Here is a 27,884-nt window from a genome sequence, read left to right as displayed (position 1 = left end):
TCTCTTCTGCTACGTGCAAGATCAGCAATACACTAAATCGACTGTTTGATTGCCAAAAAGTTCTTCGCATCTTATCTTCATCTGATCTGACACTAGTCAGTTTGCGGCATTAAAAATGCTTTTAATTTACACCTGGCTTACGTCAGAACTTACTAAGATATATGATGAGCATTTATATTTTTCCTGACAGAGAAACCATCTCTCCAGAGCAATCATCTGCTCCCACTGTCATGTTCTAACTCAGTGCAATGGCGTAGGGCCTTGCTGCAAGGACGTGGGTGCATCCTGAGGACAGTGAAATATGCAAGGTTTAAGACATGCATTTTAAATTTATTTTAGTATGATAGCTATCCCTTTGGTCTTAAAAAATACATGAATATGTCACATCTCAGGCTACAGTCTAAAGTTGATACTTCATGCTAGCACTGAAAAGCACATGTTATGATCAGAATCTAATTACACTGTATATTTTGGAAGTCACATTTCCATCTAGAAGACCCATTTGGGTTTCTATTTTCTAATATTATTTGGATTTGAAAACTGCTTCTTTGCTTTTTAAGCTGGAGAGAGACAAAGGGCAAACCCACTGTCCCATAAGTAATGAGACTGACAGTGCTTCGAATAAATGAATAAGATCATCACAAAGTATGGCAGTATCATCATTTGACATGAAACAAAACCACGGTAGAGAAATTACCTGGCATGCACAAAGTTGCAGACAGCGCCATGTTACACTGTGTCTTCAGAAGAAAATGAGTCAACAACAGCAACCCAAACGTTATTAAAAATAATCTAATCTAGCTGAGTACAACAAATATTTTTTGGTCCTGTTTGAAAACTGCTCCACATTTTTTTCTCTTTGGTATTTCATAGTCAAACATGGGAATTACTGTCCCGTAGGATATATTGTACGTTTCCTTCCACATAAGAAGGAAAGCAGGAACTACAACTTTATGGGATCCTCCTCAAAAATCAAGACACTGACACTATGTTCTCCTGGAAGCAGAGTTTTCTAATTAGCCACTATAATCAACTTCCGTGGCCTTTCTTGAGCCTGAGTTTTCAGCCTTTTTTGACTCAGGGATCCAAAGAATTTTCCAGTTTCTCTGTGCAGTTGCTGATCAGGTCACGGCTGATACTGGTAAACAACATTCTGCCGGATTTTCAGTAAAGCCCTACTGCATTTGAGACATTGGCTTATGGAAGACTAGGACTGGGGACTTAATAATGTTTTGAATATATGCACATGTTAACATTTTACAAGAGGAGGAGACGGATTATCCAGCCTTAATTTGTTGCCAGAAAAGCTTCCGATACTTTAGAGGTCAAGTTTGGAAGATGGTAGGAGAGGCGAAGGCATCTCTATTTGCCTGAGTGAGTTCTGGGTTCCTGTGTACATTTGAGGTCACTTTTCAGTGTAAAGGCCTATGTGTTTCTTTTTAAGCTTAGCAACTTTTCTCTGACTCAAAAACACCAGCTGAAAGATGCGTTGTGAAAGATAAAGACAGCCGGTTACAGGCAGCATCACTCTGCCTCAGCAGCAGCTATTATGCCTGTTCTTACCAACCCTTTTGCAATTTTCTACCTCCCCAGACAACAAAACCAAAATGAACAAGATGAAAAACAGAAACAGAAACAAACTGCAGCCTCCTCGGGTGGAAGGTCAAGCTGAAATGATGGAAGAAACCCATCTCCTCCTTTTCTGGTTTTTGTTTTGTTTTTAAGGAGCAAGAACAAGAGCGAAGCGCTGAGGTTATTCCTTCTGTCCGTGGCAGAGCTACAGGAATAACAGGTAAGTAACATGGGCGTAATGGGAAAAGCTACTGGGACTCTCGAGACAATCTCTGAGAACGACAACAAAAAATCCATGGTACTGTTTGTACCTCTTCAAAAGACATATAGTGAAAAGGTGCTTAGCCAGCGACTAGCTACGAGCTACAACTCTCTCCACGTGGAGAAAAAAACTACTCGCTTTCAAATTGATGCTTCCTACGCAAAGGAACAAAGTAACATAAGGAAATTCTCAACATTATCTTCACTAATGTTAAGCCTGCGACAAGACTATTTCATGACTGGGTATAAAATCCTAATTATACGAGTAACAGTCTCCTGAAAAATAACATGAAGTTGTCTTTTTAACCAAAGCACAATCTTTTTTTTTTTTGCTAGTAAATAGTAATGCCCAGCATTCTTCTTTCTCTGTTATTTTAGTGCCTTGGTACACTCCCCAGTAGGAGCTTCTATTTTACCTTCCCTGTATGAGCTACAGTAAATCAAGGAGGAGTGTTTGTATTCCCTATACAAATGCGATGTGAATATTCTAATATTCTTAATTCATTAATGTATAAAAACAACTCGCACAGAAAACTGAATATCAAACCCCCCCTTTGTTGAAAAATTATTTGCAGCTGGCATCCCAGTTGCCCACATTTTAATTAGCAACACTCCAGCATTTCCCTCCAACTTCAGCAACAGTTCCACTGTTGTCTAAAAACACAGAGCGCATTGTGAAGTGCTATTTAAAAAAAAAAAAAAGCACGGTATCTGTTGCTGTTTTCTTCTTTTTGTCTTGTGAATACACTGCTCATAGCAGATTACAATGCAGCCTTTCATTTTTTTTCCTTCCTGTTTTCTTTGCAAACAGGATGCTTTATGCAGTAGGCTTAAAGCACTTTTTGACAGTCGTATTACAAAATGCATGTACATTGTAAACTAATTAGATTTATTTAAAATTGTGTGGTTTTAAATTTTAAAAGCATTAAAATATGATTTGCTTTCAAGGAAGGACCAGTTTAGAACAAGCTGTCGAGTGTAGAAATCGTGAGTTTATCCCTGCAAGACTTCATACAGAAATCAATTTCTCTTTGTTTACCTTCCCAAGATGTTGCTAAGCTTGCTGAAAAGCTGCAAAAATTGCCTTCTTGAAGGCATCATTAATACTGAAGCTGTATTACACAGTAGACAGCTAATACAAAGGTGATAGAGAAGTGAGACTAAATCTGAAGTTTCATCTAAAGATGTTTGAAAAAGTCTTAAAGGTTTTCCCATCTCCCAGAGCAGGGGTACAAACCTCTATAGTACAGGAAAGTGGGAAGTGGGGAGACCACAAAGAAGCCTCTGAAGGGGTAACCAGGACCATTAGAGAACTTTTCTGCTGTGTCACAAAAAATAATGAAGTCACAGAAAGATCCCAGCTGCAAGAACATTAACATTGCAACCTTTTAAAGACATGTATCATCTACAAATATACAAAAAATGAGGGTCCCTTTCCGAGAGAAGAAAAGCTAAGTTACAATCCTGGCATATATTGTAATGGAATTGCAATTTCTTCTAATAAAAGCGTGGGTTTAATATAATTTCTTGCAAAAAAAAAAAATCACTTCCCTGTCCTTGTATTCAAACAAGATATTGCTATTTCTTTCCATCCTCCTTTCTGTTATATGTTCATTTAGGGGTACATGGAGCAGCCACACTTAAGCCCCATTTCATAATATTCTATCATATCTTCCTTCAGGAAATTTTACTCCTTTCTTTCTTAGCAGATGCTCATTCTTCCCTCAGAAACTCCCCTGGAGATGACCGAATGCATCAGCATGTACAGTAGTTCGTACATTTTTTTTTTTCTTCTTTGCTGTGAAAAGTCCCCAACAGGGCTGTCATATGATTACAAGCAATACAGCAAGTTTTAAGAAAGCAACTGCTGCTTGAGAACACCAGACAAATTTAACCAAGAGGTTTAAAAAGTTCACGGACACATTCTCCCAGTTGTACACCCTTTCAGCCATCTAACCAGAACCTTAATAAAAGACTTAATGAAAAGAAAGGTGTTGTAGAAAGTAGTCATTCCTGGGCCTTTCGAGTCAAGGCATGGCCAAGAGTGGCTCAAGTGTAAGTATGTCCTACTAGATTTTTCCCATCAGAACACCTTTAAGGCAGACATGAAAAGTAAACACACTGCCGATGGATTTCCATTAGCATGGACAGCTATGTAACCGCTAAAAACATTACAATTAGGACACAAGAGCATCATAAATTTTAAGAAGCCTGGTTACAACCTAGTTATACCCACTGAATCTCACACAAGACTTAAATTTCTGTAATGATTCAACAACAGCAGTTTGCAACTGGAGTAAAGATTCAAAGATTGTCTCCAGGTTGAAGTCATACTGTTGTAATTACGCCAGTGTCAGCGAAATGGCACATAATCTCACTAAAAAGAGACGCTGTATATCACCGTAGCTTATTCCAGAATTAAAGGAGGAGAGTAACAGTAGCATCATAAAACAATATACTCATATAAAACTGCATTTGCATAGCAGGATATACCAGTGTGACTATTTTGGTTAAATGTCATTCCCTTAGCTGAAATAGTTATATTGGTATGATCATCTATGTATAGATCAGACTTTGAACAGTAACTACTACAAAACAGTCCCATGAGAGAGAAAGGATTATTTTTGGTTCTGTGGAAATAGACTGCCTTTCAGAATAATGCTTAAATATCATCCAGTATATTGTCATTTGTTTTATGTAAATAAAATCTTAATAAAAAGTGTAAAAGTTTAAATGACTAACACAGTGACTCATTTTCAGTATGACTTAACGTTTCTCACATTCAACAGTAACAGCGATTATATATGCATACATACAAATTACTCAAAGAGGATCTTTAAGAAAAAGGACATTATAGTTTGTATGTACATCAACTGATCTGGAACAGCAGTGTGGGTGTAATATTGACAAAGCTAATGATGCAAATACCACGTACTATGAAGGTACGAAACTGTGAAAAATTATCAGCTGTTATTCTTTTCTACTTGTTGTCTGTTCCCGCAAAGGACTAGAAACTAATGATTCTTTTCAAGTCTTTTATCCACCTCCATATGATATTTTATTTGGCTCAAGGGAGTGCTTCCACGTCTCATAGCACAAAGCCAGAACTGCCTTTTATCCCCAAATTTCAAAATTACATTTTAAAAGAAAAGACTAGAGGAAGATCATAATAAAGACACCAGAAAAGGCTTGGGTGAAGGTGGTCTGCCCTCCATCAGGTAACACAAGAAAGTTAGAATTGGCAGACCTTAGCCCCAAGGGTGATGTTGGTCTTGAGACAGAAAGAAGATCCCCAGAAGACAAAATAAGGGAAAAAACAGATAACGTGGAACATTTCCAAAGACAGTGGCCAACTACAAGCAAAAGGGTTGCAGAGCAGCAGCACAGTGATTCTGGAGTCCTGAGCCAGATTCCTGGCTAGGAGAATAAGGGAAAATACTGAAAGCTACTTACATTATATTGATGATTAGCCACTGGTTTATAGTTCGTGGTTACGGCTTTGTCCAGCTGCTGTGATAGCCTTACAGGTTTAGAAGATTCTTCTATCTGTAATCTGCAAAAGAAAAGAAGAGAATTAATAAGAAGTTCAGACAAGCACAAACTCAAAATGAATTCTAAAAATCTGCAAGTATGAACCAGCCCTTACCAAAGGTCAGCTGCAAACAAATCATAAGGTAAAAGAGTAACTTAACTCTTCTGAATTAAGTTTTTGCCACTCTATTTTTGCTCAAGGACACTGTGGATTATTACAACAGTATATGCTAGAGAAGATACTGAAATACTAAAAACCAAGCAGCTGTGAAGGGAAGATACTAAAAACCATGTCCGAACACAAATTTTATTCCAAAAGCCTGATACTCGGTGGAAGAAAAGCCCATGCTCTTAAAAAAGATGAACAAACCCAAATGAACCCAGAATCTCCCAGCTTACTCAGCTGAGGGCTGAAAAAGCTTTCAATCCACCTCTGCTGACTCCCAGAGCACAGCGAAGATCACACTCCATGACCTCTTGCATATTTTAATGTAAAAATATAAAATTCTGTGACCTTTCTTCTGGTATTATAGCAGAGTAACAGAGCACAAATAACTGTTTTATGAGCACTTTTAAAAACTTGAAGACAGAGAAATCCACCTGGGAAGGGACCTTCAAGATCATCTAGTTCCAACCCCCCTGCCCCGGGCATGGATGCCTTCCACTAGACCAGGTTGCTCAAAGCCCTGTCCAGCCTGGCCTTGAATACTTCCAATGATGGGGCATCCACAGCTTCTCTGGGCAGCCTGTTCCAGTGCTGCACCACCCTCATAGTGAAGAATTTCTTCTTCATATCTACTCTAAATCTACCCTCTTTCAATTTAAAGCCATTACCCCTTGTCCTATCACTACATGCCCTTGTAAAAAGTCCCTCTCCAGCTTTCTTGTAGGCTCCCTTCAGGTACTGCAAGGCTGCTGTAAGGTCTCCCTGCAGCATTCCCTTCTCCAGGCTGAACAACCCCAACTCTCTCAGCCTTTCCTCATAGGAGAGGTGCTTCAGCCCTCTGAACATCTTTGTGGTCCTCCTCCGGACTTGCTCCAACAGGTCCATGTCCTTCTCATGTTGGGGGCTCCAGAGCTGGATGCAGTACTCCAGGTGGGGTCTCACCAGAGCAGAGAGGGAAAATCACCTCCCTCGACCTGCTGGCCACGCTTCTTTTGATGTGGCCCAGGATACGGCTGGCTTTCTGGGCTGCAAGCACACATTGCCAGGTCACGTTGAGCTTCTCATCAACCAACACCCCCAAGTTCTTCTCCTCAGGGCTGCTCTCAATCCATTCTCTGCCCAGCCTATATTTGTGCTTGGGACTGTAATCAAGTCTCAATCATACAGTTAACAAAAGGTGACCCTTACTTCTCTTTGGGAAAGACTCTGAGAAGGTCAGAGGTTGAACACATTCTGTCAAGCTCACCCCTATGTAATTTAAAGCTTATGTATGATGGTGTAGAAGGAATGCTCCACTTCAGGTTTAGCACTCAAGAATTACTACTTGAAACGATGATGCACAAAACCAAGCTTTAGAAAGGTACAGGACAATGTCCCTTCAGAGAAAATATCTTAATGGCACATACAATTAATATTGAGATAAAACTCAGTTATCATCAGTGACGTTATTTTATTTCCAAAGGTGTGGCTTGTAGGCAGAAGGATCAATTTTCACTAAACACAATATAAGACTTATAGCTCAATAAATATACAGTGATGTTTGCTTCTTTCCAAAGAAAAATTAATATGGTGACATTAATGCAAATAATAACTACATGTTTACTAATGTAAAACACAAAAGTGATATAACAGGCAATACTTTAAAAAACACTGTAAGTGTCTGAGATCACTGATTTCTTTTTGTAAAAATATAATGTACACCCAAAAAAGTAAATTTAAATTCAGCATGCTTCTGTTTTAACACCTGAACAACCGAAATAAATTACATTTGAGCTAAGCATTAAATTCAGAAATAAATTCTGTAGTTGTAGCAACTGGAAATAAAGCAAATCATCCTTCATAGCTAGTATTGCTGGACAGTAATTGCCTGCAGTTTTGTCTCATACATAAAGTTGCTTCCTCTTGAAACTTTGTAGATTTGTCATTTGTTCTATAGTTTTAATTACCCTTAGGCGACCCTTGCCTTGTATTTTCCATTTCTAAATCAGAAGAAGGTACATCAGTGCTTTCTTCTGTCCAAATGTAGCACATTTTTTCATAGCTTGAAGGAAAATCAATCGGAAGGTAAATGAGCAGTGAACAGTTTTTACTCCTGTTCTGGCAAATAAAGGTAGAAGTTTTTATCACAAGAGTTTATCTTTTGGCCTTCAATCTAATTAAAGAATTTTAAAGATTTTATTGATCTGGTTACCAAAGGTCTTCTAAACTCAAGTTTCACAAAGAGGCACAGGCTAAAACTAAATCAATACCTTTTCTCCAAATCTGTCTTTTTCTCCACTTCTTCATTGCTTGTTTTTTCTTCTTTTTGGTCTCAATGACTTTTTTTTTTTTAATTTTAAAAATAAAAGCCTGGTTATATAGTTTGGTTTTATTTTTTTAAAATATCTTTTCTTGCAGTTCTTTGCCATTTTTCCTATTTTTTGATCTGGGGAGTTTTCCAGTCCTCCCTCTATCCCACTGTAGCTATTTTTCACCTCACTTCTTCCCTCTCACACTTCTCCTTTCCGTAAAGGATGCAGAGATACATTTCCTGCTCTAAACCTCTTTACTGATGTTGCTCCTGTTCATGAGACATGGCCTCCTAGAAATGAACTGGGAATTCTTGTCTCTCCTTTCCCCTTCAGGCCACTGCACCACCCTCTTCTTCACATGGACCAGATTTAGATATTTGTTTAGCGATGTTGTTCCAGAGTCCGTCTCATTACAGCTGCAGCACAGGTAAGCGATAAACAAGGTTCGTAACAATACTGAAATACATCAGATGGTCTCCCATTCTCGGGGAGTGCTAGGCTTAGAATGGTGGCATTTAATCTCCATGATTAAATCCTCCTTGCACCGGGCTTTATATTCTTTACTCTTAACAACGTAAATTTGCAATAGCCTCCATTTCTTCAGGAGAACGGCCAAAGAACATTAGCCCTTCAATGATGAAATGCTAGAACACCAAAAATATGGATTGAACACCTCAGACTGTCCTCAGAAGGAAAAGTTTTAGAATGGTGATGTCAACCCTCCTCCAGCTTCTTAATAAATTAGATGTTTAAGCGTGCAAACAAGGGATAGCTCTTTAGCCTAGAGCCTGTCATGAACTTTGGACACCACTCAGTGTTGAAGGTCTCTTCCTGTTCTGGCATTTTAAAATTACAATACAGGAAATTTCATCACCCATTTCAGTGCAGCTTCCATAAATTAATCCTTCTTTGCATAAAACAACACCAGCAAATTATCTCTTAACATTTTTCACTTGCCATGCAGGATATGCATTTCAGTTTTTTTATTTTAACCTGCTAATTTCCAAACCAGTAGAAAACCAAATGTGTAGGAGAATTAATGCACTTCCCACAGGCCTCCAAAGGTTGACGGCAGTGAAGTTACATTTAACATGTGAAGTTCCCCAGCACACAGTCTTGAAAGCAAATTAAAACTTCTTGCCTGCTTAGGAAACGGGATGGGAGCCTACCAAGTGAAAATGGAAACGGAAAATCTAAGTTGGTTTGTGAAATGACTGAAGATTTCAGAAAGATCTACATGTACCAACCAACAAATATATCAGCTACAAATGTACACATCTCTGAAGGAAATTTCAGAGATATCCCTGTTGCACTTCAAGGTTTCTTGCCAAAGGTTTCCAAATTACCACCCACAGATCTCAGATGGTCTTTAGAAAACTGGCTAACAGTACAGTGCTAACTTTTTTCCCATCCCTAGTTGATAAATTACTGCAGTCAGAACTAAAAATACATTACATCCCGGGTATTACTTTTTAATACAAGCAATTACAGCAGTTGCCACATGCCAGTATGGAAATCTAAATGGGAAGCACAGTGACTTGGGAGGCAAACCTTTTTATTAACATGCATTTATTCTACACATGCATCTTGCTCTTCTCCCTAATGGCTGCTCTTCTCATTTCTTTTTCTGCAGCTTTCAAGATCTCCTGGAGAATGACAGAACCTCATGTTGCCTTCCTTTCACCAGGCTTCCATGTGGAATATGGTCACACAATCCTATGTGGAACAACAGCTGCTGCACCTCTGGAGTTAGCCTCCCCAAAATGCACAAATACAGGTAAAGGGTCTGACAAATGTGGAATATACCCCAAATTAGCAAATGGTTTATGTGTGGATGAAGCACTGAAATTGCTTACTGCATTACAAACAGTAAAGACAAATAGCCTGTAATAATTTTGTCCAGATGATTTGTGGGTACAGACACTGTTTGCAGGGAAAATAGGTTGTGGGGGTTTTTTTCAAAACCATGCCATAATTCTCCCTTATTCAGAAAGTAGTATGTCTAGGTGAATATATTTGACTTTTTAAATTTGTATAGCTGTTGTTTGGAAAAAAGCTGATCAAATATATATTTATACGTTCTAGTAATTATATGCTCAAAAATTTATAACAAAAGCTACAAATTGGGCATTATATTAGCCTTTTAGACCAATGTTTTACTGTGTTACAGATATTATTACTTTTCAATGCTCATTTCTTAAACAGAATTTGCAAAGCAGTATTAAACCAAAATATTATGAGGCGTTTTATACAATGTTTTCTCAGAGTGGATCTGCCGAATCTTAATTGAAATTGTTGTTAGGAATAAAGAAAAAAAAATCAATAAATATTCTGAGTCACTGGTGACACTGATTTAAAGGAGCAGTGGCTTTTTACCTATTACTCTTTATTATGATTTGCAGGAGTGTGACAGTTAAAAGCCTTAGTTATGGCTCAGAACTGCACACAACTCTCCAAGGAGTTGAATTTTCCACTTGACTCTTATTGAAATAGCTAGCACCATAATTCATGCTAATATCCAGCCTAAAACATAAAAAGAGAATGCAGGTTTTTTTCTCAAATCTGCCAATAAATCAGCAACAGAGCAGTCAACAGCCTGCACACTTTGGTTTTCTCTTCCACCCCCAAAATCAAATATAGATCTTCTGCCTTGAAATACAGCAAGTAACCAGCACGGCATTGAATTCGCCATGGTCATTTCCCAGCAAAATACATTTTATACTGCAACTCTGATTTGTCATTGTGCCTACAGTTGAATAAGGGGAAAAAACACTCGAACAGGCTGGAAATAATTCTGTAGCAGTTGTCAACATGCAGCAGGCTCATAAAGGGAGACAGATGAAGGCAATATGTACATTCCTAGGAGGAGATGCTCAATGGCTTTTAAATATATCTATTTTCCAGCAATAAAAAATAAACCAAAGACCTTTAGAATAGATTATTTCCTCTGATTAATCTTCTGCCACAAAACAAATGTTTCAAAGATTAGAAGCAGGTATTAATCAGAAACGCTGCTAGGGCTTGAATTCTTGACATTTCTAAAGAAATTATTGCAAGGATGGGACTGAAAAGTTGCAATTCCTTTTTGTGCTTGGCTGTATTTACACAGGGCACTGGTAAGTAAGGAGCCAACCTTACTGTTGCAAAAAAGGAAAAGTTGGTTTGCTTCTCCATCTGCAATATCACCTGACAGAGATGAGCTGGAAAAGAGCCGGCCTGCTGCCCAAAGCTTTGGAGGGGAAGAAACATGAACTCTTCAGCTCTGCACAGTTTTGCAACTTTTTTTTTTTTCTGATTCCTTGAGGAAGTTCCCAGCCTGGTACCAGGGGAGTGAAAGCCAAGGACTAATGCTCTCTCAGTCCCTTACGCAGTATTTCTGTATTTGAACCAGACACAGGCAGCTGCGTGACATGAAGCTTCACCACACCTGACAGGGGTAACAAAGATTTTTTTTCTTCTCCTTCTTATTTTGCTAAGCATCCCGAATATGATAGAGCTAGATACGTCCTGCAGAATCACATTCAAAGCAACCTAACAAAATAAATGTAACAATATAGCTTCACACCTACTTCTCTTGTGTTCATTTGGACTACCGCACCTTGCTGAGGTTCAGGTAGCATCTTTTCTGACTTCCAGGCAAGAGTATTAGTACTATACTAAGTGAGCAGATGATGGGCAAGAGATGAAAACTCCTAAGAGCTGGTGAAATTTCTCAAAGTCTCTGTAATTCTGTGAGAACTAAGGGAACCCAGCACCCTGTGGGGCACATCCTGCTAAAACAACCCCATGGCAGTGCTCAATCACAAACAACATAGGAAATGACCAGAATCGCTTCATCGGTAAAAATACACATTATCTAATAATAATGATGACAACCTGTTGCTATACAATCTGTCATATATTCTGAAAGATAAGAACTAGCAACATGCAGATTCAGCATGTTGTGTTTTGTTGTAAGAAGGAAAGTCCTACTGTCTCACGTTAAATGGAGGCAGATGACTGCAGCCTGGTGCATGGGTGAATCTACTATTCTCCTTCAGACGCTGAGTGTTACTCCAGCACACACACCCAGTCAAAGCAAATTGAGTCCATCCCCATTTATAAAGACTAGACAGGCAGACAGAGAAGAGGATAAGCTGAATGGAAATGGCATTAAGACGTGCATTTGCCAGCATTAAATAACGAAATGTTTCAAATTATTAACACAGAATATGATTTATAACTAATTTTAAGTCTTGAAATCCTGGCATTTCAAGAAAAGTGCTGCAATTATTATATGTTCATGAAATCTATTAGATTTCTCAGAAGCTGACATCTTCAACTATATATATTGAAGGCTGAGCAATGACTCATATGAATATAAGGTAATTTCACGTCTAATATTGAGACAGGCACCACAGTCATAACTGAAGACTCCAATTCTACATATCTTTCTCCAGTACAGAACACGAGATGATATGAATGGCAATTCAACAATAACTAACAATTTCTTATGCATTTTTTTTTCTGGTTTGATAAAATGGGAATAATTTATTAAAACCACTAAGCTCCCATTTTTCCACTCTGAGTTTAGTGCTGCAAATGATTAAAACGTTCTGGGCCGTGGTTGTGAGGATAAATAATGTAAAGATAAAATAAGACAGACTTTAGCATTCTAGGAGTGATATAATTGAATAACTTTCTCTATTATTTGATGCTCAACTTTAAGCATTTTAAGTGATGCCGTAATGCAATTAGCATGAAGAAAATTGTAAGATCTGCTTGACATCACGGATGCTTTTAATCAAGCTCGCATGTGTCTATGGATACTTCCTCTAGAAGTGTCCTGATGCTGATGAAGTCAGGCTCTGGCAGCGCCTGGTCCATACTGGGGACATGGAATCATAACTCAGAGATATCTTCTATGCAATGTGACCGTTAAGTGAGGTTATAAGTAGCCCATCCATTAGTGTGGCTGACAAAGTTTGTTTCTTGTCTTTGCCCCCATTAGGCTTCTCTGTCCAGGTTTGTGTCTCTGTACATTTTGTTTGTTGCTTCACCCCTTTAGGCAACACCCCTTTTTGCACCAAAAAGGGTCCTTGACCAGGTACCCTTCAGGGCACAGATGCCCATTCACCCTTGTGAAGCAAGACAGCCTCTGCACCCTCCTTGCCCTTCCAGGAGGGCTTGGGTCAAGCCAGCATCGCCCTCTTGCCAGGTGAAGGCCCTTCCACTGCTATCATGCTGTGGATTGACAGAAAGGCCTTGCACGGTCAGTCATAGAATCACAGAATCATTTAGGTTGGAAAAGACCTTTAAGACCGATTCCAGCTGTAACCTGTCACTGCCAAGTCCACCACTAAACCATGTCCCTAAGAGCCACATCTACCCGTCTTTTAAATACCTCCAGAGATGGGGACTCAACCACTTCCCTGGGCAGCCTCTTCCAGTGCTTGACTGCCCTTTCAGTGAAGAAATTTTTCCTAATATCCAGTCTAAACCTCCCCTGGTGCATCTTGAGGCCGTTTCCTCTCACCCTATCACTTATTGCAAAGAAATGAACATTTCCGTATTACAATTCATGTACTCTGGAAGAGCAGAGAAGTCTGCAGCTCTGCAGTTGTTGGAAATGTCACAACTTTGCAGTCCTTTCCATCCTACAGTCATCATATTCAATCAATTAGTGCCCAGAAGGGAAACAAACACTCCATTATTGGTTTCTACTATGCTTTCAACATTTTCTTATTAATACACACACCACGAATGTCTCTGTTCTGCCCAGTTTTCAGCCCAACACAAATCCCAACACAAACAAGAAGATCAAGTTCAAGAACAAACAAAAGCAGAGCTAGAGGGTACAATCTTCTCTGAGGACTAAGCCAGGGTGCAAGTGCATCCATGCACACTCTGTTACATGCTGTATCTCTATGTGGGGCACCCCATCTTAGTTTCTAAGTGGATAAAACTGCAGGACACAGTACATTTTTAAACCAGTGTGCTTATACTTGTGGCTTATTCCAGTGACAGAAAGGTCTAAAACTAGGGTGAAGTAAAATCTGTATGTCCTTCTGTGTTGTCCAGAGCTTGTGGGGTACCTCAAGCACAGGTATGAGAGGAGGGAAAAGACTGGCAGAGTGACAAGGTACGCTGAGCAGAAGAAATCAGGCAACATGCCAGAACAAATGGGAACGCAGGTGAAATTTCGGAGAGCTCTGAAGAGCCATGCAGACATACATGACACACATCGGTCCCACGTGGAAAAAGAGAGGGAGGCGACACAGAGGCTGGAAGAGAAGCACGACACAACGGGAGCAGCTGGATAGGAAGCGGACTCTGGTGCACATACTCCAGAAAAACAGTGAGGAAGGGGAAAAAGTAGGTTAAAAAGTCTTAGTTTCCCTTTGGGTTTGTTCAGCTCAGACATGCACAGGAGGATCTACAGACCTCTACCTCTGAGCTAACCATCTGACACCATCTGTACAGCAGTCCATACAACACACGCAGATGTCCGTGTCTTAAATATCAGTAGGAATGAATAACCAGCAAAAGCGGTTCCTTGCTTCGGGGGAAGCACCAGGAATCTCACAAGCCCATTACTACTAATGCAGAAGGAGAAGACTGGAGATCTAGGAAAAGTGACTCATTAGCAATCTAAGTAGGATAGAAAAAGCCCAGCCCTTTAATTTTAACATGAAGATTATTCTCCTGAATTAAAGCCAGATGTATTCCTTTCAAAAGGATCACATACAATTTTAACTATGCATGCACACATATTTTAATTGTTCCTATCGAAAAAGATCCTTTAGGAAACAACTATACAACATACTTCTTCCTCTTTTGTGCTACTAGATGGTTTAGAAGGTAAGTTGGAAAATAAAATAAAGACTGCGTGGTTTTGGGGAGGGGTCAGACTTCTTGAAATGTGTGAGCTTAAATACATGCAAAAACATATTAAGAAGTGTACTTATTTTTAAGGCAAAAGTGTAAGGAATAGTTTTCTCTCTCCTGTTGCTGGCTCAAGACTTTTTCTTGCTTTACAGCCAGACATTTGGAAATGTCTTGCCTCTTACTAAGGGAAGTTTATTCTAAATTGTCAACAAACAAACCCAACCAACCAACCAACCCAGAAATAAAGCATTTGAAACACCATTGACAAAATGCAGGCTGCCAAAAATGACAGCATGGGCGAAAGGGTTAAATCCTGCACATGCTAAGAACTTTGAGTTTTGCTCTAGACGACAAATGATGCCCATGCCCCCGAGATTTTTGAACAGGACCTGGTATAAGACATGTTTAAAGTCAAGCACTATTCCCAGCTCTGCACCCTGTTATGCCATGTACACCTTTCTGAAAGTTATGCAGTTTGGAGTCTTGTTCTTATCCAAACTTGGGGGACCATTGGGTTCTATATTTTAGGTCCATCCTGACTACCCTGGGTTGCCCACTCTCCCGTCAATACGAATAAACACTGTGTTTGAAAGTGTGTGAGCCTGTACTTGAGAACATAAATTGCTTCCTGTTTAAGAAAAACTTCAACTTGAATATTTTCTTTGATATCATAAACCACTTACTGCCAATATTATACTTAGATGCCTGAGTAGATAAGTGGGAAGAAAAGATCTGACATCCTAATGTAAAAACCAAGACAAAACAGATCTTTAAAAATGAAGTTACCTTCAGGTATTTATATATTTTAAAGACAGAAGTGACCATTCTAATCATGAAACGATAACCTAAATTTTTCTCCTGTGTACTACTGACTGAAGAGTATCCAGTGATACCTCAGGCTCATAATTTCAATTTCGCTATGCTACATCATTTATAGAAAAACATCCTGTCATGATTCAAAAAACCAAAACTGATGAAGAATCACCATGTATCTATGCCTTTTTATCATGTTTTTAAAGATAAAGTCTCCTTTCCCACTTTCATTTTCAAAGATGCAGTTTTCTTTTCTGCTCCCATTTTCCTCAGTCCCCAAATTTCTCCATAACAAATGGATTTATTTGTTAGATGCTATTTCAATTTAGATTTTAGAAGAGAAATTTCAGATCTCAACTATTAATTATTTCTAAAAGTAAAATAAATGGACCTATCTCAAGATCACATAATCTTCATTTTCCTGCCACAACTAATCTGCAGTGCTTGTTGTTGCTTTGAAAACAATGGTATAAATAATTTAAGTCGAGGTAACACAAAGCCAAACACTTCTTGTTGGTGTCTGCAGATCCAGAAATGGTGTAACATTTTGCTAATGGGAACAAGAAAGGAGAATTTCAGGAATAAGTTTGTTAGACAGGAAAGCTACATCTTTACCATACCCTGAAAGGCCTAGGTCTTGAATTCCTGGTAAAAAAGGTGGATGATTTACAAGCTCAGTCATGGAATCATAGAATTGTTTAGGTTGGAAAAGACCTTTAAGATCATCAAGTCCAACTGTTAACCTAGCACTGCCAAGTCCACCACTAAACCATGTCCCTAAGCACCATATCTACCCGTCTTTTAAATACCTCCAGGCATGGAGACTCAACACTTCCCTGGGCAGCCTCTTCCAATGCCTGACTACCCTTTTGGTGAAGAAATTTTTCCTAATATCCAATCTAAACCTCCCCTGGTGCAACTTGAGGCCGTTTCCTCTCGTCCTATCGCTTGTTACTTGAGAGAAGAGACTGACCCCCACCTCGCTACAACCTCCTTGCAGGTAGTTGTAGAGAGCAATAAGGTCTCCCCTCAGCCTCCTCTTCTCCAGACTAAACAACCCCAGCTCCCTCAGCCACTTCTCATAAGACATGTGCTCTAGACCCTTCACCAGCCTTGTTGCCTTCTCTGGACACACTCCAGCACCTCGATGTCCTTCTTGTAGTGAGGGGCCTAAAACTGAACACAGTACTTGAGGTGCGGCCTCACCAGGGCCGAGTACAGTGGGGCGATCACTTCCCTGGTCCTGCTGATCACACTCTTTCTGATACAAGCCAGGATGCTGTTGGCCTTCTTGGCCACCTGGGAAAGTCTGCAATGAACTGCTCACAGCTAAAGAGAAGCTGGAAAGAAAGAGGCAGACTGTTGGCTACAAGTCCTCAAATGAGAAAAAAAAATCCCTACAGTATCTCAGCTAACTCTCCTCAGTATGAACCTCTCCCCCTCTTCTCCTGCGAAACATCTTTAGGTTACAGCTGCCAGCACTTTGCCTCTGACTACGTGCTCCCATCTCTAAAACTCCACTTCCCAGATACCTCACCACTCCCCCGATAGCTCTGCAAACAGCCACAGCATCTGGCTCCATTGGGGATCTTCCAGTTAAAATTTACTGTAAACAATTTAACAGTTTGTGGCAATCTGGGAAACATTTGGATTGCTTCCCTAGAAAACCTAGCTGGCTCAAATTCTTGAAGTTTTTCTCTGCCTTTTCCTTCCTTAGCCTGCAGACCTAAAATGCCAGATAGCGGAACGCCTTTTTGAGGACATCTACCTCCCTTCTGTTAAAATAAACTTGGAAACAACCAGCGAGGGATGGCTGCAAAGGGCACTGAAACAAAACTGCTGGGAGAAAGCACTGCGCATGCCTATGTGTTAATGTGCCAATGACTGTATGCTGCCGTCGATAAGTTAAAAGGTAATCTTGCACGGTTCAGCTACTGTCAAATAGCTTAACCATATGCTTGCACTAAACTGCTGAATTAACCCACCCAACACTCTCTTCCGCAAGCAAAGAGAACCAAATTGTTGTTAACTGAACTCTGAAAACATGCTTAATCCAAACAAAATCAGCATTAAGTTAAAAAGAAAAGCTTTGTAGGCTCAGCAACCCTAGGAACCCTACGCTGTAAACAACAGAGCAAACACAGGAAGGGAAATAAACCTGTCTTTCTCCCTAGTCCCTGCGAAAAAGCAGTCCTGCTTATCGTCCAACTGGAAAACTCACCAGTTTCTCCTGCAAGCTGCAGAAAAAAAAAGAAATGTAGCACAGCAAACCAAAGACCAGACTGAAAGATGTATCAGTTAAAGTAGAAAACAGATTTTTTTTTTTTAAGTTTGATCATCATTCTTTCAGCCAACTGTATTTCCTTTGCCAACTGTACAGCACTGCTGCTCTGCTGTATTTGTTCAAACAGTTTAATTACATTTTACCTCCTCCTATTTTGCAAAACAAGTGCTTGCCCAGCTCCCTCTCCCAATGCATTACATACCTGCCCACCTCCGCTTGGAAATTTCTGCTATGACATCCCTCAGCTGTTGTTTGAGTAGGGACCGTGCTCCCACAAGCAGAGCAAGGGGGTACGTGGCTGCAGCAAAGCTAGAGGCAGAAACCAGCCGTGCGGAGGGAGCCCGGCGAGCAGGAATAGGGGTGGGAGCTGCCGGGCTGCTCGGCGGCTGGGAGGTGACGGCAACGGGGAGAGAAGAACCACCACGGGGCTGCCGGCCACAGACCTCTGCTCCCACTCGCCAGGCTGTGTGAAGGATGGTTTTACACCAGCCCTGCATCATTCAGCCTGGCTCGAGTCACCTTCCCCGAGGTCTGGTCTTTGAAATCCTGCTGCAGAGGGCAAACGTGAGCGTCGTTTTCTTAAAAAGCCTTCCTTGGCTTCTGCGCATCATCTCTGGGGCTTAAGGTGCTACTCACAGCCACAAGTGTATCACCGTTAGCCCCTGATAAGAGCTCTCACTCAGTATTTTGAAAATACCCTCAGGATCTGGAGGCTGCGGCTCAGCTTGAAGCTCTGCTACAACTTTAAACCAACAATTCTCAAAGTTATTTCAAAAAAATCTTTCCAATACTTCCTTTTAAAAAGCACACCAATGACCACAAGGTACAACAAGGACATGGCTAAGTTTTGAGGCAGCTGAGCCCAGGAAGTGTTAAGATTTCATTGTGCATTTTAAAAATATAATTTAAAAACTACCTTTGCCTTTGTTTTGGAGAAAAAACCAACAACATAAGCTGGTAGCCCAGAACATTATCTTTTGAACACTCCCTAGGGAGCTTATTTGTTAAGAAATACGCTTAGCTCCACGCACTTCTGAGCTCTGCTACATTAGTATTCTTCTCTTAATTAGAGATTTTCAGAAGAGTGCCTGTTATTTGTGAACGCAAAGAAACTCACCCAGACTTTCTGAAGCCATACCTATTATGTTATTAAATAAAAAACCCCAAAGATTTGATTATAGATTCGTCTGGCATGACAAATTCCAAAACCAGTTAATGGCTGAAGACAAACGTTGTCTAGCTTCCCTAATAGGAAGCTGGATAATTGGGTTTGTCCGTAAGATCTGTGTGAAAGCAGACTCCATGCATGTGTAATTTGGTTGAGTACGTCCTCCATAGAAAAAAAAGTCCTGAAAGAAGCTTCAGGACCATTATATTTTAAAGTCTGCTCTGCGTAGTTTTTCTTAATTACACCTAAGGCTGCAATTAAAAAAAAAATAAATATATACAAGAAGAAATGTTCCACACAAGTTTCACTGGTTTGTCATAAACCTGCATGGAACTGAATTTGTTAGTCAGTAATCCAAACATGAAATATAATATACTGCGAAACTATTATTATTGAGAAATGAGTACGGTTTTGCAAAAACTTCTACAATTTTTAATTCAGTGTGCATATACATATCAAATGGCAGTGTAAAACACCATATCTTAGCGTACTGGGTCTGGCTAGGATGGGGTTAACTTTCCCCATAGCAGCCCATACGGTGGCTAGGAGGGTGCTGGTGACGCACCCATGTGTTGGCTGCTGCTGAGCAGTGCCCGCACAGCACCAGGGCTACCCAAAGGCCGGTAGGCTGGGGGTGGGCAAGAGGTTGGGAGGGGACACAGCCAGGACAGCTGACCCCAGCCGACCAAGGGGATACTCCATACGATGTCATGCTCAGCAATAAAAGTTAAGAGAAAGGAGGAGAAAGGGGACATTTGTTATTAAGGCGTTTGTCTTCTGAAGCAGCCGCTATGCGTACTGGGGCCCTGCTTCCCACAAAGTGGCTGGACATCACCTGCTGATGGGAATTAGAGAATAAATCTCCTTTGGTTTTGCTTTCTTTCATTAAACTGCCTTTATCTCGACCCACAAGTTTTTCATCTTATTTTCTCCCCCTGTCCTCCTGAGGAGGGGGAGTGAAAGAGCAGCTGGGTAGGCGTCTGGCGGCCAGCCAATGTCAACCCACCACACTTAGAAATGCTAATAAAATTGTAACTTTATAAAAAGTTACTTTGGGATTAGAGATTTTGAGAGTTATAAATTTTTTAAAAACATTTAATACCGATGTGAGAAGTGATCTGTACTGAACAATACACATACCGCTGTCTGCAGAGGATACACAGCAGTAAATATAGGTCAGCTGAGAATGGTGTGAACTGCTGCGTATCTGTCCTCTCTTCAGTGACATACATGGTATATTTTTAGGAACAGTCACAGTATATCACATATACTTACTACTTTACAAAAAGGCAGTTTTTAGTTTCCCCGCTCATATGTCTCCTATTATGTTCCTTTCTTTTTACACAATATTATCACCTTGAAGTATGCCTATTAATTTTTCTTGTGTATTAATTACTGGCTTTGTACAAAAATAAAGTTATAAGCACCTCGAGGGGAACTGGGAAACAAACCATCTTTTCTGAAAGTCGTGACATTTGACAGCTTTGGAGCTGGTGAACAGTGTTTAAATTGCGTGGGAGATCGATTTTTTAAATTCTAGCCCTAAGTCCAGAGGAGCTAAGGACACTCTAGAGAAAAGAACTGGGAAACAGAATCACTTAAAAAGAAAGAAACAGCTGTAGCAAATATTTAATTCTCAAAATGCAGAGAATAGTCAAGCAATTATTCAGAAAGGTAAGAAGCCTAACAGGTTTCTTCCAAATGGATGCTTTTGTATCATGTTATTTCTGCAATGTTTTTCAGACTACTTGCTCTACTCCACCACACCCTTTAATTTTATTAATTCCACAAGATTTTGGAGGATTCCCACATCCTTCAGTGCAGAAGGAAACAGAATATACATTACCTATGACTTTCCCATCTTTATTACTTGCAAAATCTCCATCTAGAGCTGCAAACATTTTGTGTTTGTGGTAAGTGGGGAGAAGAAAGCTGTCTCCGCTAGCATGGTTTTTCAGCTATACACAGACTGAAGACTTCTATGGCAATTCATCATTTCAACCTGAGTAGTTCCTGCTTTAGAGGTTACAGGATCTGTCTGAGCTGAAGGAAACAGATACTACACACTCTATTCTTTTCTGCATTTGGCTTAGCAGAAACAGAACACAAACAGCTTTTCTGGTCTTGATAATTTTGGAAAATCCTCCATTCTGAAGAAAAGAGGAAACTTCTTTTTCACAACGGGAAAAATGCCAATTTATGCAAAATGCTGTTATAGTTAATTTGAAATTCCTCTCCACTTCACAAATTGAAAAAATAATTTGTGATCATTTCTTCTCGAGTGCCAATTCTATTAATGGCTGCATGAAAACGAGGTTTGTAAAAGGGACATTTTTTAAAATTTTATTTTTAAATAAAAAAAAAAAAGAGTAATGAAAAGTAATAATATACGAAAATACCAAATTACAAAGAACGTAGTCTTGTGGATTTAAAAAACATGCCTTTACAATAGATGTTCTGGTATGTGATACCCAGGCTAGCACATGAAATACACACCTTCTTGCAATGAAATACAAACAACCTGAAATGGGATTTCTCCCTTTGCACATGTCCATGACAGACGGTACCAGAGCGGTATTTGCTGCAAACCAGATTAAATCAGTTTTAGAAACTGAATTCCATCGATGAACAGATTGCACCATCTGCTTCTACTAATATACATTAGAGAATGTGTATTTTCCATAGCTGCATATTTACTCTGTAGTCAGAAGACTATGAGACAAATAGGTATAGCTTAGCTGCAGAACAACTGAAAAGCATCATCATTTGTGGATGTCAAGGGTGTAAACAAAACAGCAGCTAGGTTATTTGAAGGCTATGCAATGAAGTAATGAAACGAAATTAGGCAAAAGAAAATTTAAGCGGCACACTGGGACACTAACAGTCATTACAGTGATGAGAGAAAGACAAATGCAAACAGCGTAGATGTAATAAAGTTTCTTACTAATAACATGTAGAAAAAAAGATAAATAATCTACCAACCGAAGCGTAAGTAGAGCTGGCTGGAAATCTGAATTTTTATTACATGCTTTTTGTGTTTTCAAGAGAAAAAAAAAAAAAACTTGAATCAGGAGGTAAGCCAACATTTAAAGTTTTCATGGAACAGAAATCCTTCAAAATTTTGTTTTGGAAACCCAAACATGATGTTCCCAAAACAAAATATGCTTTCCCAGTATCCTCAGCAGCTGCTGACTGAAATTAACGCAATTCCTGTCATTTCACAACTGCCATTTCCATGGCTTGCTGTGGTGACAAAACTGACAAAAACTATCTTAGAGTCCAGCCCAGGGGCTGCCACAGCATCCGTGGTGCCTTGTCTCCGGCAGTGCAGCCGTGTGACTTGCCCGGGAATGCCAGAGCCCACCGCTCCCAGGCCGGCCGGCTCCCCGCGCCACCCACTGTCAGGGCAGCCGGGCAGATGACTTCAGAAATGCTGATATCTCATACACAAGACCCCTTCTTATAAGCAGCTGAAAAGTCAGGCTGACAAATTGTTTAGATGCTCATCTGACATGTCAGCATCACAAAAATGAACCCGAGCTAAATGCTTGAGAAGCCAGGGTGAGATTTCACCATTATTATTCTATGCATCCTCAGTAGCGAGGATTATTATTTCCAGGCCAGTAACGTACTGCAATTAATGGAATATTAAAAATGGCAGTCTTCTTTGAAAGGACAGTAAAAGAAACAAGAACTACTGGGGCACTATTATGCCCCAGTATAAATTCATAGAGGTACAGAACAAGTTACGTTGCAAGAGAAAACTAGGAGTAGGACTCTTCAGGGCTGCAAAAGAGAAAAATGAGAGAGGAAGATATGACTGAAGTCTACAAAATCATTTGGTCCAGAAGACAACAAACAAGGAACAATTGTATGGTTTGAATACCAGAACTAGCAGGCATTAAATCTATAAGATAGGAAAATTCAAAGCAAACACAGGAAAGCAGTTCTTCATGCAACTTGTAAATAAATGATGGAACTTCTTGCTGCAGGATATTATGGATGCTAAAAGTGTATATGGGTTCAAAAGGATAAATTCCCCAAAGATAACTGTATTGACGGCTGTTAAACACCAGGACAACCCAACAGTCCTTGAGGTATGAGCTGCTGGAGACTCAAGGATTGTGCTGAGGAAGTATCAGCAGGTGCTCGCCCTGTTCTAACAGTTTTCTCTAAGCCATCCATTACTGGTAACTCTTTGTGACATTTAGTGAGACAGCTTTTGCTCTGACACAGCAGAGACAGTCTTAAATTCAGGCATAAAACATAGGAGATGCATCAAATACAGCACTATGTGTATCACAGGACAACCATAAAGTGCTGGATTTAGCAGGAAAACTGAAGCAGCTGTGCACTCTCCCCTTCCTTTGAGCAGTCTGAGGCACGAGGTACGCCCTCCAGGGCATATCAAAAGGGAGCAGCTGCAGAGTCTCTCCTTTGTAACGACAGCATAGCTACATGCAAGTCTGTAAGAAACAGATGAAGATTTGGATGTGCTAAGTGCTCACTCCAGCTCGATAAAATTGACAATCCAGAAAGGGAAAACATATCAGACATTGTTGTGGTTTCTTCTCGCTCACTTGAAATGACAGTCCTGAGAAATGTTAATTACCGGGCCAGTAATCAAATGTCATAAACAGCTACAGTAGATGAGAGAAAAAAAAAAAAAGAATTTTAATGTAATTCCAAATGTGTGGAAGATTTAATTAGCTTCTGCTGAAAGGTACCTCTTAACAGAAGGATGAGATCCAATACAAGGACACAAAGGCATATATTGTTGCAATCCTATTGCTAGAAATAAGTCTGAGAGATAGAAGAAAAATTGAAAGGAAGACTTTCTGAGTCGAGAAAGTATCATTTCAAAAGCAAGGCTTTTGACTTCAGAGTTTTGGAGGGAAGAAGCATCTCGTATGACCCATATAGGCAAAGGAAAATAAGATGAAGCTGGGTTTTGCCTGAAGGTGGGAAGTGACCGTGCCACAGACTTTCTGGCAGGACATGCAGAGGAACACCATCAGCTCACTTGCCAAATCTGGACTGGTCAGCTTCTTCATACACCTACTCCCCCACCTAAAAACATGGCATAAAATTGACTATCTAAAACGCAGTGCCTTTCATGACCCTTGGATACGGGCATATTACAGAGAGTGTTAACAAACCCCACGGGGCCATGCCCTGAACATGCGAATAAACACAGAGGTACCACTTTGGGATAACATGCAGGCTAAATAGTTAAGCCAATAACAGGCAGAAGAGGAAAAAAGTGAAACATTTATTCCTGCTGGCCAATGAAACTGCAGAGAAATTAAATTATTTGTTCCAGATGGACATCCATGACAAAGCTGAGTATTTACACCCATGACAGAAAGGAACTAAAATGAAGTTAAAAAAAGTTTGGGAGTTACTACCTTTATGCAGGATAAAGCAACATAGTCATGACATGATGAGAACAGTCTCAAGCAGGGAACCCTATGCATCTGTACAGACATTCAGATAGGCCCATCTCCTAAAGCTAGAGAAAATGAAGAATGAAAATGTAGACGGAAACATGTTACAGAAAATCAGGAGGTTTTTTTGGAAGAGTTTTTTAAATAACCAAGAAACCACAATTACATAAACAAAGGAGGATTTCTTCAAAAAGGAGTAAAGGCACAATATGGAGGAAAAAAGATAACCAATAAACAGAAAAGAGGGCCAACAGGCAGCTATTGTAAGATATTAATTTTCTGTACTTCACATAGGAGATTAGGGACATCAGACGGAATTTTTTTCATATACTAAGGGTTCTTAGGAGAAACACATGCATTTGTAGGTGGAGATAGTGAAGCTGCTATTGCCCTTTAATCTCCATCAAGAAGTCAAAATAGGGCATCCTTGAGGCTATTTCAATGAGAAATAGAAACTGCTGATGGAGTCAAATATTTTTTTCTTGTTATCTTGGTTATTTAAAAAAAAAAAAAAAGACTACAGCTTCATTTTCCTTGGAGATGGGTTACTAGCTGCTTGTTTTGAGTCATTTACTTTGATAGAGTTGTTTCCAAAAGGCTCCTATCTACTGCAGCCAGAAGCTATGTCTGAACAAGATGATTCTCTTGTCAGACGGCTTTTATATAGCTAAATCCTCTAAACCTGACTTTTCTTTCCCTTCTTTATTAACATTGCAATGAACTGGAAGTACTTCTGCATCTTGCCAAACCTTCAACATTTTTTTTTTATTTAACTTAAGAAACATTCTGAACAAAACCAAAGAAAACCATTATGTTTTTAAAGTAAGGAAGGTTCCTATACTTTGAATGAAAACTACTCATTTATCTTAATAGAAGGCAAAAAGGCAGCATGTGCTAATTACCTGGTCCCTGAGAGCTCAGAGCAGATGACCCTTTTTAGCCTCAATTCCTTTTACAGGGGACTTTCAATTCAGGCTCAAAACCAAAGACAAAGCCAGGTTCAATTTATTTTATTCAGACAGTAACATTTCAGGGAACTTGCTTGTGTTCGTAGCGATTAATGAAGAGAAGAGACGCAACTGTCAAGCCAGTGTGAAAAGCCAGGTTATCCGAAGAGCGCTCGGGTGACAAAGCAACGTTTAATCATTCTGAAGGCAGTGTTACAGACTGGGTGGCCTCCACCTTGCATTTTGTTTCAGGGAAAAAAACCTACCGTTATAGCATTATCTTCTTTGCTTACGTAGTAGAGACAGACCAGCGAGAAAAGTGAGAAAAAGTTAAAAAAAGCAAGCCAAGTATTATATGACCACAACATATAGCTAAGACAGGATTCTGCACCACCATTAAAGGTCTGGATTTAATACCTGCTGCACCCAATGGAAGTCTTCCTCCTTGATTTGATAGGATTTAGGGATCAGGCCCTAAAAGCTCCTAATAACTACTTGGGTAGTATAGTGTGTCATGAATTCAAAACATCATTTCATTTTTGCCTTTTAAATTTTGCCAAATAAGCGTCTTGTACATCAGTCACTTTTCATATAGACACACAAATGCATCAAAAGGCCCGTATAAACATCAAACCTGACCACGTAACAAGATGTTTCCCTTGCTTCCAAAAAGAACATAGGTCTTTCTGAACTTAGTAAGTGCTTGTGTGCTTGCTTTCTAGCAAGTTTTGGACATCTCTATCGAGTATTATTTCTACTTTGCACTCAGCAGGTTTCCTAAATCTCAGGCTTGAACTTTGTTTATTCTTTTATTAAAATAATGAAATATGTGACATTTGGGCAAATATGCTTATAAATCCTCTTCATCTTCTCTGGGTAATACATAGGACACTTGTGCTTCACTCATTAGTTTCTGAAATTGATCTGCCCATAATCTGTGTAACTCCAAATTACTCCATGCATAATTAGGCACTTCCTGGTTTTCATTACTCATGTTTATCTCTGTAATATTTACACAGCACCAATCACACAGCTGCCCATGTACAGATTGGAACACATCACTAATTACATACGTTTAATTTGGTTGTATTCCTCTACAAGAAAGGATGTTGTTTCCAAGGGCCTTCTTCCAGCCTCATCACCCAGATGTTCAGGGACCAAGAAGCCCCTGAGGTGTATAAACTCATTTGGATTTACTGACCCTTTCAGAGAAGAAAAAACACAGGTAAAATATGTATGCCATTTTATTTCCTAACTTGTGTATCTATAGCTAAAACATACCAGCTTGGATTCACTAAAGCTGGTAACACTTTACCTATGATTCCTTATATATTGTTTTACGATTATTTTTTAAACTATATTGAAAGAAATGTATCTTTTATCTGTTTTAAGTTTGAAATCTTTGGTGGAAAATAGTATCCATAGATCAGTTTATGATTTATTTGCTTTTCTCTCATCAATTTAGATGAATGACTGCACCCTGTTTAGGCCAAGCAGCTGCTTTTCAAGCAGCTTTCACAAATCTTACTTTCCTTCATACGGCTCAAGTCCCAGTATATACACAGAAGATAAAAATATAATCCTATTTATTGCACCAAAACTTTATCCTATCCTCCATTTTGCCAGTTTCTATACTTCCACAAACGATATGCTTAGGTAATTATAGCATGTGATATATCACATCTCTTTCAGTTGTACTATGCACATTTATAAACGTGAAGTAGAGTGTAATAGGAAATAAGTTCTTACAGGAGCCTATAAAGTAATTAAACCAAATAATTCCCATAGTACATGGGAAGCATTTTCCCCTAGAGTGGACACTACATTGGATATTTGTCTACTAATACAAAAGAAGAGCTAAAGAGTTAAAAAAAGAAATAGCAATAAACCCAATTTTAATAATCTACTCAGATCAGGTGATTTAGGTGTCAGTTTATAAAACCTACACCATTACTCCTACTCCATTATGCGGCAGCATAACTATGCTGTAGGTGTTTCTCTCCAAGTTACCCCGAGTATCTCTTCTGGTCGATACTGCAGTAATAAAGTGTATTTCGTATTACTTTACATTTGTGGTAGAAAGACAGGGGAAAAGGGTTTAGGTGCACACAGTTAGAAATTAAAACAGATGCTTTAATTCTGCTACAATTTAATAGGAAATATTTGTATGATTCAGTTTCACAGCATGTGTGAATATAAATCCTCCAGGGATTTAATTAGCTGTATTTTATCATAAATTGCATTCCCATAGACAGATGCTGCTACTGCACCATGCTGATAATAACAAAGACCAACTGACACTTAAGAGCACATCTGAAATTTGTTTTTCTGAAGGCATTAGGTACAGTAAGAGAATCACTAAATAGTGCCAAGTAAAAGTACTGATGGTTTTCCCAGTTGGCTTACCATACCGACTTGAAGGGCAGTTTATTTTATACAGTATAAACAAACTAACCTCATGAAGTTATACATTTTGTCAATCTACAAAATGTATCTTTTGCTTCTGATACCAAAAAGACTGTGTATGAAAATTCTCA

General features: G+C 39.4%; 1 protein-coding gene and 1 long non-coding RNA gene across 3 annotated transcripts in view; one reads left to right on the top strand and one right to left on the bottom strand.

Moving 5' to 3' along the window:
* Nucleotides 1-27,884, bottom strand: part of GTF2F2 (general transcription factor IIF subunit 2) — a 91,980-nt gene that overhangs the window by 9,764 nt on the left and 54,332 nt on the right. For both annotated transcript variants that reach the window (XM_087757777.1, XM_087757778.1), the window contains one exon: nt 5,287-5,386. In XM_087757777.1, coding sequence (XP_087613903.1) covers nt 5,287-5,386 — 100 coding nt within the window. The remainder of the gene's footprint in view (nt 1-5,286; nt 5,387-27,884) is intronic.
* Nucleotides 1,600-9,598, top strand: LOC148055881 (uncharacterized). Its single transcript, XR_015704775.1, has 3 exons — nt 1,600-1,792; nt 8,155-8,248; nt 9,455-9,598. It is a non-coding gene; the product is annotated as an uncharacterized LOC148055881 (long non-coding RNA).

The sequence above is a fragment of the Nipponia nippon genome, unplaced genomic scaffold, assembly GCF_047370975.1.
Source record: "Nipponia nippon isolate SJK-2023a ecotype South Korea unplaced genomic scaffold, ASM4737097v1 scaffold_2, whole genome shotgun sequence".
Classification (NCBI taxonomy): Eukaryota; Metazoa; Chordata; class Aves; order Pelecaniformes; family Threskiornithidae; genus Nipponia; species Nipponia nippon.
This window is presented reverse-complemented; position numbering and strand designations above follow the sequence as displayed.